At 48.8% G+C, this 14,010-nt stretch overlaps 1 protein-coding gene across 2 annotated transcripts in view; it reads right to left on the bottom strand.

Moving 5' to 3' along the window:
- The window catches only part of TRAPPC10 (trafficking protein particle complex 10), a 269,076-nt gene that overhangs the window by 106,070 nt on the left and 148,996 nt on the right, over window positions 1-14,010 (bottom strand). For both annotated transcript variants that reach the window (XM_029577817.1, XM_029577818.1), the window contains exons 14-15: window positions 9,550-10,064; window positions 7,434-7,575 (exon numbers count right to left, since the gene is read on the bottom strand). In XM_029577817.1, coding sequence (XP_029433677.1) covers window positions 7,434-7,575; window positions 9,550-10,064 — 657 coding nt within the window. The remainder of the gene's footprint in view (window positions 1-7,433; window positions 7,576-9,549; window positions 10,065-14,010) is intronic.

Genomic DNA, 14,010 nt, shown 5'->3' with positions numbered 1-14,010 from the left:
AGAGGCGAGATGTAGACGATAATGCCTGGAAAACGTATGTAATGATTTCCAGGTGGCTGCTCTACAGATTTCTTGAGAAGAGACCGAGCGAGCCTCCGCCCAGGAGGCCGCCTGAGAACGTGTAGAGTGCGCGACGATGCCGGGTGGGGGAGTCCGCCCCACCCCAATGTAGGAAGCCGCAATACCAGCCTTCAGCCATCTGGCAATTGTCGTCTTCGAGGCCTGGGACCCCTTCTTAGGGCCGGACCAAAGGACGAAGAGATGGTCAGACGTCCGGAAATCATTCGTAGCCTCCAGGTAGATACGCAGAGTGCGCTTAACATCCAGGAGTCGGAGAGACTTCGGTTCAGACGCGAAAGACGGCAGTTCCACCGTCTGATTCACATGGAACGCCAACACCACCTTCGGAAGAAATGATGGAACGGTGCGGATGGAGACTCCAGAGTCGGAGAAACACAGATAAGGTTCTCTACACGAGAAAGCCTGCAGTTCCGATACGCGACGAGCGGAACAGATGGCCACCAAAAACACTGCCTTAAGGGTTAGATCCTTAAGTGTAGCACTCCGCAGTGGCTCGAACGGTGGTCCCGACAGGGAGCGAAGCACAAGGTTGAGACTCCAGGAGGGACAAGGATCTCGCAACGGAGGCCGCAGATGTTTGACACCCTTGAGAAAACGAACAATGTCCGGGTGCTGTAGCAGAGAACCCCCATCGCGCAAGAGCGAACCAAGGGCAGCCACCTGAACCCGTAGGGAAGTATAGGCGAGCCCCTTGTCCACCCCCGCTTGTAGGAATTGAAGGATCTGAGGAACAGAAGCCTTAGTTGGTCCCGTGTTCCGGCGAGAACACCACGTCTCGAACACCTTCCAGACGCGAACATAGGCTACCGACGTTGACGTCTTTCGCGAGCTCAACAGCGTTGACACTACCGCCTCCTGGTAGCCCTGGCGCCGGAGCCGGCGCCTCTCAAAAGCCAGGCCGCAAGACAGAAGAGTTCCGCCTGATCGAAAAATACCGGACCCTGATGCAAGAGGCGAGGGAGATGTCCCAGGCGGATGGGTCCGTCGAGCACCAGCTGTAGTAGATCCGCAAACCAGGGACGCCTGGGCCATTCTGGCGCGACTAAGATCACAGTCCCCTGATGAGCCTCTATTCTTCGGAGTATTCTGCCCACCAGTGGCCACGGTGGGAATGCGTAGAGGAGAAGGTGGGACGGCCACGGGAGCACGAGAGCATCTACTCCCTCCGCCCCTCGCTCTCTTCGGCGACTGAAGAAACAGGGAGCCTTGGCGTTTTGCGCGGACGCCATCAGGTCCAGGTGGGGGGTCCCCCACCGATGGACAAGCAGTTGCATCGCCTCGTCGGATAGGGACCATTCTCCGGGATCCAGTAGTTGACAACTGAGGAAATCCGCCTGGACGTTGTCCACCCCCCTGCGATGTGTGAGGCCGCCAGGCGGACCAGATGCCGCTCTGCCCACTGCATCAACATGGCTGCCTCGAGCGCGACCTGCGGGCTGCGAGTGCCGCCTTGTCGGTTGATATAGGCCACTGTGGTCACGTTGTCCGATAATATCCTGACCTCCCGGTTCCGAAGAAGTGGCATGAAGTGACGCAGAGCTAGCCTGACCGCCCTGGTCTCCAGATGATTGATGGACCATTTCGCCTCCTCCTCGGACCACGTCCCCTGCGTGGCGCTGCGGTCGCACACTGCTCCCCAGCCGAGACTGGCGTTGGTGGTGACTACCACCCAATTTGGCAGATCGAGGGACACGCCGCGAGCCAGATTCGCCGGGTCCAACCACCAGCTCAGACTGTTCCTGGCCAATTGCGGCAGAGGGAGAATCACCTGGTAGTCCTGCGAGAGCGGTTTCCAACGGGAGAGGAGAGCTCTCTGTAGAGGTCGGAGGCGCGCAAACGCCCAAGGGACCATGTCGATGGTGGAGCCCATCACCCCCAGGAGCTGCAGATAGTCCCAGGAGGTGGGATCTGGTAACGCAGAGAACCGTCGTATGTGATCTCGCAAAGAGTGCGCCTTGTCCTGCCGCAGAAAAACCTTGCCCAGACGGGTGTCGAAGGTCACCCCCAAAAAATCCAAGCGCTGCGAGGGCACGAGGGAACTCTTGGCGAAATTCACTACCCATCCCAGGGACTGCAGGAACTGTACTACCCTGGCCACCGCTGCCTGTCCGAGACGGAACAACTTCGCCCGAACGAGCCAATCGTCCAGATACGGATGGACTAGAATGCCCTCCTTCCGAAGGGCCGCCACCACCACTACCATGATCTTGGTGAAAGTGTGCGGAGCCGTCGCCAACCCGAACGGGAGGGCTACGAATTGGAAGTGCTGGTCCAGGATCTTCAATCTGAGAAGATGATGATGCGCCCGATGGATGGGAATGTGCAGGTAGGCCTCCGTCAAGTCCAAGGAGGCGAGGAACTCCCCTCGATGCACCGCCGCGATCACCAACCGCAGCGTTTCCATGCGGAATCGGACCACCCGGAGGAACCTGTTGACTTCCTTGAGATCCAGGATGGGCCGGTAGGAACCGTCCTTCTTTGGCACCACGAAGTAAATCGAATAATGGCCCAAGCCCACCTCTCCGAAGGGCACGGGCGCAATAGCGCCTATCTCCTGCAGCCTGTCCAGCGTCAACTGCACCGCCCGGCGCTTGGGACCCGAGCCGCAGGGGGAGAAGATGAACCTTCCCTGCGGGGCGCGGACAAACTCCAATGCGTAGCCGCGTCCTATAGTGTCCAGGACCCACTGGTCTTAGGTGATTTGCGCCCACTCCTGGTAGAACAACGCCAGCCGACCCCCAATCTTGGGGACGGCGGAGTGGGCTAGTCTGGCATCATTGTGAGGACTTGGGAGAGGGGTGTCCCGTCCCGGGGGTGGGGCGCGCGGGCCGGCACCCGCGAAAGGAGCGCAACCAGGGCTGAGACCTGGGGGCGGAGGACCTGGAGCTCGTCGGTCTGTAGTTCCTGTAGCGTCGTTGAGCCCTGGCCCGGGAAGAAGGAAACGCCCAAGAAGATCGGTATCTGTCCTCTGGCAGCCGATGAACCACATTTTCCCCCAGGGACTTGATGATCTGATCCAAATCCTCCCCGAAGAGGAACTTACCCCTGAAAGGCAGGGAACCCAGACTCGACTTGGAGGACGTATCCGCCGCCCAGTTGCGAAGCCACAGCAAACGTCGGGCCGCCACCACCGAAACCATGGAGCGGGCCAGCACCCGAAACAGGTCGTACGAGGCGTCCGCCCCGTACGCCACTGCTGCTTCCAGCCTATCCGCCTGGGCGGCCTCCTCGGGAGGCAGGGCCTGGGACGTGAGGAGCTGCTGCACCCAGAGGAGGCTTGCCCGTTGGGCGAGGGAACTGCACATCACTGCACGCATACCCAGCGCGGAGACCTCGAAGACCCTTTTTAGGAAAACTTCTAACTTGCGATCCTGCGTATCCCGCAGGGCCGCGCCTCCCGTCACTGGGATCGTCGTCCGCTTCGTGACCGCCGACACCGCGGAGTCCACCTTTGGCACCTTGATGAGGTCCAAGAAATCTTCCGGCAGTGGATACAACTTTTCCATGGCCCGGCCGACCTTCAGGGAAGCCTCCGGAGTGTCCCATTCCCGAGTGAGAAGCTGGAGGAAAGATTCGTGGATGGGAAAAGCCCGGGCCCTCGGCCGAAGAGCCGCCAGGACCGGATCCCCCTTCTTCGACGAGGTGACGACCGCAGGCGCTACCGGCGCGGGCGGATCGGCGGCGGGTCCAGATCCAGCTCCTGGATAATCAGCGGGATAAGGTCGTCCAGCTCATCCCTCTGGAAAAGGCGAAGCGTGCACGGGTCATCCCCCTCTGGCGTGGAATCCGCCTGGCCCATGTCCGTAACATCAGGGTCAGGAGCCGCCGGGCCTGGCGCTGCTCCCACCGGTCCAGGGGGAGGTCGGGTCCGGACGGGGGGGTTGGGGGCCCCCACACCCGCCAAGACGGGGGGGCCTGGGAAACAGTCGACATCCGGGGTACCTTAGCCGGGGGAGGGCCCGCCGGGGCGTCCAGCCCCTGCAAGTATGCCGTGTGCATCAGTAGAATAAATTCCGGGAAAACCCCGGCCTGCTCAAGGGGGCTCCGGATGAAGGAGGGACCGCTGTACCTTGCCCCTGCGGACCCGGTTCCGGAATCAGGGTCGGGGGAGAAGCAGCAACAGCTTCTCTATCTTCCAGCGCTCCCTGAGACCCCTCAGGGCGCTGTGTATGCAAAATGGCCGCCGTTCCCGCCAGGAATGGGGGAGGGGCCAGCCCGGGCAAACTGGGAAAGAAGGCAAAATCGGCGAGGGACTGCGAGGTGCCCTCCCCCCCGGGGAGGCACCAAGCGCAGATGCCCTCCCGAGAGATGCGGGACCCCGGCTCCCCGCAGGCCGAACAGCGAGATGGCCGCGGCATCGTGATCGCGTGGCAGCAAAGAACGGCAGCGAAAAACAGCGGTAATTAATTACCTCAGCCTCGGGGGGGGACGCGAGAGAATGAAAACGGCACCGCGGGGGGGCCCGGTCGGCCTGCACTGCCCGCCGGGAGAGGATCCAAGTGCCGCGGGGGGGCCCTCCTGGCCGCACGACCCGCCGAAAACGTCCTCCCTGCCTGCCACAGCAGCCCCTGAGGAGCTGCAAAATGGCCGCCGGCAAGAAAAAAATCAGCGCGGAGAGGCCGGCTCCACCGGCATCCGCGAGGCACAGAAGGTGAGAGAGCTGCAAAGAAAAAAAAGGCAACAGACCCAAAACCAAACTTACCCCGTTCAAGCCGCAGCACAAGCAAGAGAGAGACACAGAGGGTAAGGAAATGGCAGCTCCCTAAAAATTGAAACTTTTCAGACTTTTTTTTTTTTTTTTTTAAATACCAAAACTTGATCCAAAGAAACACAAATAGGCAGAAGCCAAAGTGAAAAACAAGTAAGAGAATCATAGGGAAAACCTATAGCAATGGGAGAATCCCAGGATACCCTACTCGCATCTGCTGGAGTCAGAAGATACTGAACTCCTGCAGAGGGGGTAGTGGTATATAGGGTGACGCCCCCTCAAAGCTTGTGCTGACTCCATCTGCTGGATTGGGGACATAACCCACGGTCTGGACTGATCCAGGTACGTACAGGGAATTTTACATTTCACAGGCTTTGCGGCTCCCGACTATTCCCCCCCCCCCAAATGCAGGCCGAGCAAAGGCCCTCCCGAGAGAGACGTGTGTGGGCCAACCCACACGCATGGCAAACGGACGAACACGGCATCGAGCTGTGACAGGAAAAAGTAAATTCAAATTAAATTAAAATTCAATTAAATAACCAGAAAAAAATACCGCGCCGAGACAGGAAGTGATGGAGAGAGCCGGACGCTGAGGAGAAAAAGAAAGCAAAAAAACTTTTTTTTATATATATATATAAAAAAGTTTTTTTGCTTTATATAGAGATAGAGATAGAGAGAGAGAGAGAGAGAGAGAGAGAGAGAGAGAGAGAGAGAGAGAGAGAGAGAGAGAGAGAGAGAGAGAGAGAGAGAGAGATAGAGAGAGAGATAGAGATAGAGATAGAGATAGAGATAGAGATAGAGATAGAGATAGAGATAGAGATAGAGATAGAGATAGAGATAGAGATAGAGATAGAGATAGAGATAGAGATAGAGATAGAGATAGAGATATATATATTCCCGGTGTCACACCCAAGCTGCTAAGTAGATAAGGTAGGGCCCTCGGCCCTGTGAAGCAGCTACCTCAGACCAGTGGGGGATGGTCCTCTCAGAACCTCACGACCCCCTGGGAGGCTACAGACCACAGTGCTGCTGGAAATTCCTTGTTCAAAATTTTTTTTTTTTTAAGCTTACTAAGCAAAGAACCAAAATAAAATCCAGAATAATCCTTAATCCTAACTAAACAACTAAGCACATAGACCAGACTGTAGGTTTTGCATCCCCACCATCTGCTGGAGACAGAGGAATACTGCCAGATTGTAGGTGGCACCATCCTATATATAGGCGGAGCTTGTTTTGAAAACTGCTCTGTCTCCATTTGCTGGGAGGGGGGGGCAAAACCCAGGAGTCTGGACTGATCCAGGTACGTACAGGGAACTGAAAATTATTATAAAAAGACTTTGAAATTCTGCCAGAATAAGACATATTGTAGATGTCAATCTAGAAGGCTCTCTGAATGGATATCATTGGTATTTCTTTGGGGTTTTGTTTTGTTTTTTTTTGTTTTTTTTAAAGAAAAGGTAATCCTGATACATTTTAATCTAAAATACAAAGTGAAGTTTCATTTCTTCCACAAAACTATATGCAGTATAGGAAGATGCCAAGCCAAGCAATCCTGTAGTCAAGTCTCTCTCATATTACCTCAGGCAAGGACTCAGGAGCTGGATGGAGAGAGCACATTTTCCTGTATAAAAAATGGGGGTAGGGTCACTGCATTTACAGAGGATATCAATAAATTAGGAAGACTCAGCTGAATCACACAGCATTGAATGGATTATCTTCCTGCCCAGACCTCTAAGGAGAGCAAACCGCTACATCATCATCATTGCCATTGGATGGTGCCAAAAGACTATATCAAAGCCAAAGCATTGACACTGGAGTGTGCTCCTCAGGATAAATTACTCTCACTATTGCATTCAACCCCAAAGTTCTGTCTCAGGGAATATACAAAGAAAAAATGTCCTTTGACATATCCTTAACTTTGTCTCATACTTGACTCTTAAGAGGAAGTGGCAACCTTCAATGTCAAAAGATTATGAGATGAAGTAGAAGTTTACGATATCAAAAATTTTAATATCAAAGGTTAGAAGGTTTTGAGTACAATCTTGATAATAGGTTCAGGTCTGGAAAATATTCTCGTCAAAGACTAAGTTTTATGGCCCCAGGAGATGTTAAAACAAATTAAGCAGTTCGGAACATCATGTTCATCCTAGACATGAGATACATTTAGCATGTGGTCAGCTACAGATATTTTTCTGTTATATATTGAGCACTATTTAAACTCTGAGGACTTCTTGACAGCCATTATGGGGAAAATGGACTCTACCAAATTAAAGGTGAACATTTTTTAAATTAAAAAAAAAAAAAACCTCAGACTTCCTTTTGATAATTTGGCCTCATCTAAAAGAAAAACAAAATGGAAGAAAAAGGGCCGAGGAAGCCTCATGACCAAGTAAGGAAACGTTTCTCTCAATGTGGGAAAACCTCATCTCCTTCCACATAAAGGCCTTCTATGCCTTTTCAGCTCTAGCTAGTGCAACATTTCATCTCTGCGTCCCTGGATGACATCACCCACATGTGACTGATTTCATCCTGCTTGTCCACGGAGAAAAAAAATGATTTGTGGTAACAGGTACATGTATTTTTAAGCAAATCCTAGTTTTTTTTGTTTCAACGAGGAGGGGGTCGCTCCACAGAGGGCACTCACCTGTCAGCGGCTGTACCTTGAGCTGAGGCTCCTGAGAATACACATCGTACTGAACAATGGGATAGATGTGGGCCAGCATGAACTGAAGCCTGCCCAGTGAGGCTGCCAGCTGCCTAAGAGTGTATGTGCCAGCTTCCTTGGCCTGGAAGGGAGGATAAAAATCATTTGTAAGCACAAGCAGTAGCACACTAGGCAATATAGAGACTGCCATCAGCAGCATATCAATGAAGCCCACAATATGACCCATGACCTAATCCTATGCCAGAGGGCAAAGTATTCAAGTATCTGCCTATGCGCCACTTAACAGATGCCTGACTTTGGAAGGTATGACCTTTGTAATTCGTACAACAAACACCAGGGTCAATATTTAAAGTTATCCAGGTAAGTAACTTAGCCGGATATAACTCATCTAGTTAAGTTACAAGGGATATTCAGTGGCATGGCTATGCCACTGAATATCCAAGCAGAAGTCGCTATTTAGCTAGATAAGTTATATCCGGCTAAGTTAAACCTGCTCTATGACGAGTTGGAATCCAAGACACAGTCAAGCACATACCACCCAGGCACATCTCAAAGCCCGTATCATATAACATTGCTACTTTGCTGGTGTGATATACAATATCTGAGAGAAAGTCATGCTGTAGGGCACTGATGCTCCAGATAACCACCTGCAACTGATGCAAGATGGCCAAAGCTGAAGAGACGAGCTGAGGGACAGACACTTTTTTCAGTACCTGCAGCAGCTCAGCAAGTTCTGCAATCTGAAACCTCACACACAGGGGAGACCCAACTATTTCATAAGGGATAGCGCATACAAGCAGGGAGCGTCTCCACTATTCCACCTACTCACAGGGGACAAGGCACACACACATGCAGAGTCTCCATCAATCCACCTGCTCATGCTCAGAGTGGACACAGCACACACAAAGGGGAGTCTGATGTTTTATCTGTTCGTAGGGGATATAACATGTACATATGAAAAATAAACATAGTGAAAAACAAACAGGAGACAGTTTACTGTTTGCTAAACAACATTATATACAATGAAGTCACTGCTATGAAAAGAGTGGAAGATATATACAGATTTAGGATGGATGCAAAAGAATGAAGAGATTTACTACAGGTCAGTTCTTTTTCTTTTTTTATGAATTGATTTCAGTTTGATATGATAGATTTCAAGAGAAAGCAAATTAATGGACTTATCTAAATTACTTTATACCTAATAAAGGTATTTTGTGTTGTATTTTTATTGTAATTTTTTTAATGCATTTTTTTATGGATACATTCTTTTTAATGGAAGATGCAGAATACAAAACACAGCAAATAAATAAATTCATGAATAAATAAAAAAATTAAATAAAGGGACTTTCATACAGGTCAGAAAATATTTCTGAAGACACGACCATAGCTTGCTTAAACATTGCATTACTTATCAAATGTTAAAAAACAAAAAGAGCAACTAACATATATTGCACCATTCTCTTATTGACTGCTGTGTACTGTATCTAAGACTCTAGCCTGATCTCTACAAGGACCACAGGGGGCATGACAGTCCAAGATGCAACAACACATCACCTTCCTATTCCAAAGAGTGGCTTTATCACTCTACCCCCTACCCTGCCATGTAGCAACCATATTACATTGCCCTCCTATCCCACCATGCAATGGCCACAATCATTCTGCTCTCCTAACCCCATCAGGCAGTGGGCTCATCACACCACTCTCCTATCTCCACCATGTGGTGGGCTCATCACGCTGTCTTCCTATCTGCTGTGCAGTGGCTATTTCACATTGTCCTTTTACCCATCACCTCACATTAACTTGTCTATTCCTGGCACTAATAGCTTTGATAATATTTGATTTCTTGACTCCCCCCCCCCATTCATCAAATCACTCAGGTATTTCCTTTATGAGCTTTTTCTCTTGCATGCAAGAAAGAAACAAGGACTCAATGCTGGGTGTTGTCCAGGAATAAGAGGAAGGGATTGACACCAAGAGTCATGCAAAACTCCATAGGGACAATCAGGAGAGAAAGAGAAGCATGAGACTTCAGAGAGATCAATTTGCTCAGAGCTAGCCAGCCACATTTCCAGCAGCCTCCCTCTAGTGTCCATACCTGGGTGCTGAAGAGGACTGTGTTGAGCCCGGGCTGCAGTATCACACTGCTGCACTTCATGGTGTTGGCACTGTCATCAAGGGAGAGCGGTGTGGGTGTCTCCAGGAATGTGCTTCTCTCCTGCCAGCGCAGCAGCATGTGTGTATTCTTGCAGATAACTCCACTGGTAGTAAGAGAATTGTCCGTTGGGTTTTTCTCATGCATTTCATACAACTCAATCGTGGGTATACTCTGCCGGGACATGGCCAAGCCTAGCACCTCACTCTGGAAACTGATGATCCCATTGGAGGTCTTGTGCTTGGTGAGCCACTCAGCCGTTTTGCGGTAACTGTTTTTCTCTATGTTGAAGTGCACATTGAGGCTAAGCTGATCCATGCAAACTGCAACAGGCATTCGGCTCCACAAAGTCACCTCCACTGACAGAGTCCCCCCGACAGGAACCACAGCGGTCGGAGGCTCAAAGTGTAAGTTCTTCAACTGTACAAAGGAATCTAGAGCAAGCAAAACTTTGGTACCTGCAAAATATGAGCAGACAGACACAGGGCCATTAGCTACTCAGGTAAACAGGTTCCTGGGATACAAGACCATTTTATTAGTAAGAACAACTTTTAAAAACCTCAGACTGCTCTAGAAGTAATTCATAATTTAGAGTATATTGCTTAATAGGAAAAATTTAGCCTATCTAATGACAGACTCACAGCAAAAAGAAAAAATTAACTAGTCCATCAAAGCAAACTCATATTTGAGGACTAGCAGTTAAAAAGTGGAGCTGTAACATGCAGGACCCCAGACTAAATTTCACTTCCATCATTCACTACTGTGTGACCATCAGGAAGGCACTTAACCTTGCTCTTCAAAGCTTAAGAATGTATCCTCTTAGGACTTTAAAATAATGAATCAACACACATAAAACAGAAGTAGCTCTCCTATAGAAAATACATACTGATTGTATCACCCACTCCTTCCCCAAATACATCACAACCCCAGTCACAACAAACATACACTCTATATGTATGTGAAATTCTTGAGACCATATATCATGTCTTCTCTTTTTTCCAGAGCAATAGTGCAATCCTGAAAACTGCAAACCAGTCTTGTTTTCAAGATATCCCTAATAAGATATGCATGTACTGCTTCCATTGTATGCAATTATATCTCATGCATACAGGATTAGAAACAAAGACTGGTTTGGCCCCTGCTAGAGAGTACATCTCTAGCTTTCTATTGTATGGGTTACAGTGCGTTCATTTTGCGGCCCTTCTTTACATTGCCTCTACTTTACCTATAAATATATATATATATATATATATATAAATAATGAAAAGATCAAGAACAAGGGGTCATTAAAAGAAACAGAGAAGAGGTTCAAAAACAGGACTTTCCAAAACTGTCCTGGTGACTCCCAAACCAGTCAGGTTTCTAGGATATCCACAATGAATAATTAAGTAAGCAGCACATTCAAAATAAATCAGAAAAAATGATTTTTCATTCAATGCACAATTAAGCTCTGGAATTCATTACCAGAGGATGTGATTATGACAGTTAGCCTCGCTGGGTTTAAAAAGAAAGATTTGGACATATTCCTGAAGAAGTCAATGAAAACTATTAACCAAGTAGACTTAAGAAATAGCCAATACTTATCACTGCAAGACAGCAGCATGGGATCTATTTACTTTTTGGGATCTTGCCAGGTACTTGGGACCTGGATTGGCAACAGTTGGAAAATGGAAACTGGACGCTCGATCTGATCCAGTATGGATTGTCTTATGTTCTTAATATACACGATATAAATCTGCATGTTTTATTTAAAATATTAGTGAAAATATTAGTGAATATTGCCTGCTAATTTTCGTTCCTTGAGTCCCACAAATCAGTTCAGATGTATGGGTTTTTTTTCTCTCCTACAAGAAGATGGAGACAGAATAAAAGCTTTACTGTACCTGTGGTACTTAAGACAGTGAGACACCTGCAGTTGCTCAGTATGCCCTGTACCCAAGCACAAAATTATGACAACAACTAACCCTACTTCCAACGGAGCAGGGGAAAGGTAAGCCTCAACTGGAGAATGACCTCTGACTTATTTTCCTACAGAATAGAGCGGTCTTCATATCCAGGGTATGATTCTGGTTTGATCTGTGGGACTCATCCTCCATATTAGTCTGGACACATAGGATGTACCCAAGGTTCCCTAAACTGGATGGGACATCGAAAGACCAGCTTGTAAGACACTCTAACCAAAGCCAGCTGAGTCCAGAACCCGAACATCCAGCCTGAAATGCTTGGCAAAAGTGTGCAACGAAGTCCACAATGCCACTTGACAGAACTCCTCCGGCAACAACTAATATTTAGCCCAGAACGTAGTGCGCGCTCTAATGGGATGAGCCCGCAGTCCCTCCAGAACCAAGATTCCTTTACATATGTAAGCAGAAACAATAGCCTCTTTCAAACACTGGGAAATGAAGCCTTGTACCCTTTACTCTGCCCACAGACCAGAACAAAATGATCCAGACCCACGAAACCTGTTGGTGACCATTAAATAGCGTAAGATGACATGACGCAAATCCAACAAATGCAGTTCCTGAGAATGTGGAGAAGACAAATTCCAAATTCCCAAAGGCAAACAACTCCACCATCAGACCTTTTTGAAACAGAGTTGCCACCTTTGGCAAAAAAGGGACCGTGCACAGAAATACCCCAGTTCAGAAATACACCTTGTTGAATAGACTGCCACCAAAAAGCCAACTTCAATGTAAGGTCTTTCAATGCCTCTCTCAAAGGCTCAAAGTGTGGACCATACAACACCAGTAAAACCAAATTAAGTTAAATGGGGGAACTACTCGTCTCACCAGGGGTTGCAAGTGCTTTACTCCCTTAAGGAATTACACTTTGTCTGGATGTGAAGCCAGGGAAATTTATGGACTCTCCCTCTCAAGCAATTTGAAGCTACTACCTGCACCCTAACCAAACTTAGGGCCAGATCCTTTTGCAGACCCATCTGCAAAAAGGAAAGGATCCAAGAAAGAGACATGAAGAGGAGGAATCCCCACCTCGAGGCACCATAAGTCAAACAACTTCCACATCTGGACATAAGCCAAGGATGTTGAGGCTCTCTTTGCCTGAAGCAAAGTCATAATAACTTCCTCTGAATGCTCTTTCAACCTCAGTTGCTGCTCAAAAGCCAGACCGTGAGACAAAAAGTGATCCACCTGACAAAATTGAACCCTGAAGGAGCAACCCGGAGAACTGCCAAGCCTCAGGGGCCCATCCACCATTAGATTTACCATATCCGCAAATCCCGGTCACCATAGCCATTCTGGAGTCACCAGGACCATTTTTCATGATGAGCTTCGATATGCCTTATGACTGCCTATCAGAGGTCAAGCAGAAAACATGTAAAGCAGACTACAGTGTGGCCACCCTCTGCTTCCAACTCTCGTCTGTCGAACCCTGGAATTTCTTCTTGACTCCATCAAGTTCAGCTGGGGAATCTCCCCATTCCAAGTGAAAGAGTCATTGACTCACTCAATAACTCCCACTCTCCAGAGTCCAATGAGTGCCAGCTGAGAAAATGCACTTGCACATTTCCACCCCGGCCACATGAGATGCAGACAGAACCATGGGATGCTACTCTGCTCAGCTAAACAGTTCTTGGACTTCCAAGAACACAATCAGACTCCTGGTGCCCCCATGCCAGTTGTTGTAAGCTACTGCCGTCACACTGTAGGAAAAAGGAGCAGCGCTTTCCGAATCACTCTGGTTTCTGGACAGTTGATAGATAATGCCTCCATCAACGACCACTGTCCCTGCACTGTTTGATCCTGACAGATGGCTCCTGATCCTGTCAGACTGATATCCGAAGGCACCATGACCCAATTCAGGATCTTCAGAGTCATGCTGTATTCCAAAGTAGCTCGTGAAAGCCACCAGAAGAGACCTGATCTGACCTCCCCCACACTGATTTCAAAATGCTCCCCCCTAGGTATTCCAGAATCTGTGAAGAAACCAAGTTGCTTTCTGTGAGATTCACATCCCAGCCAGGACCCACGACTTCATTTGAATTAGCCAGTCATATAAATAAGGATGAACCAGAATGCCCTTCCTTTGGAGGGCTACTGCAAGACCAAAAGGAAGGGCCTGGAAATTAAAATATTCCAATACTACAAATCTGAGAAACGTCTGATGTTCCTTGCGGATAGGTATGTGCAGATAGGTCTCAGTGAGATTGAAAGATAGCAATAATTCCCCTTTCTGAGCACTGCAATGATCGAGCATAAGGTCTCCATTCAGAAATGAGGTACACGCAGGGACTTTCTTCAAGTCTAGAATGGTTGATAGATGCCCTTTTTCTTTGAAACTATGAAGTAGATGGAATATCTGCCTTGTCCCCACTTCCCTTGGGGCACAGCTACCATCGCCTCCAGTTCCCAGAGCCAATCTAGCATGAATACGATTGCAGCTTTT

This window comes from Rhinatrema bivittatum, chromosome 15 (genome assembly GCF_901001135.1).
Source record: "Rhinatrema bivittatum chromosome 15, aRhiBiv1.1, whole genome shotgun sequence".
In the NCBI taxonomy this organism is placed as follows: Eukaryota; Metazoa; Chordata; class Amphibia; order Gymnophiona; family Rhinatrematidae; genus Rhinatrema; species Rhinatrema bivittatum.
This window is presented reverse-complemented; position numbering and strand designations above follow the sequence as displayed.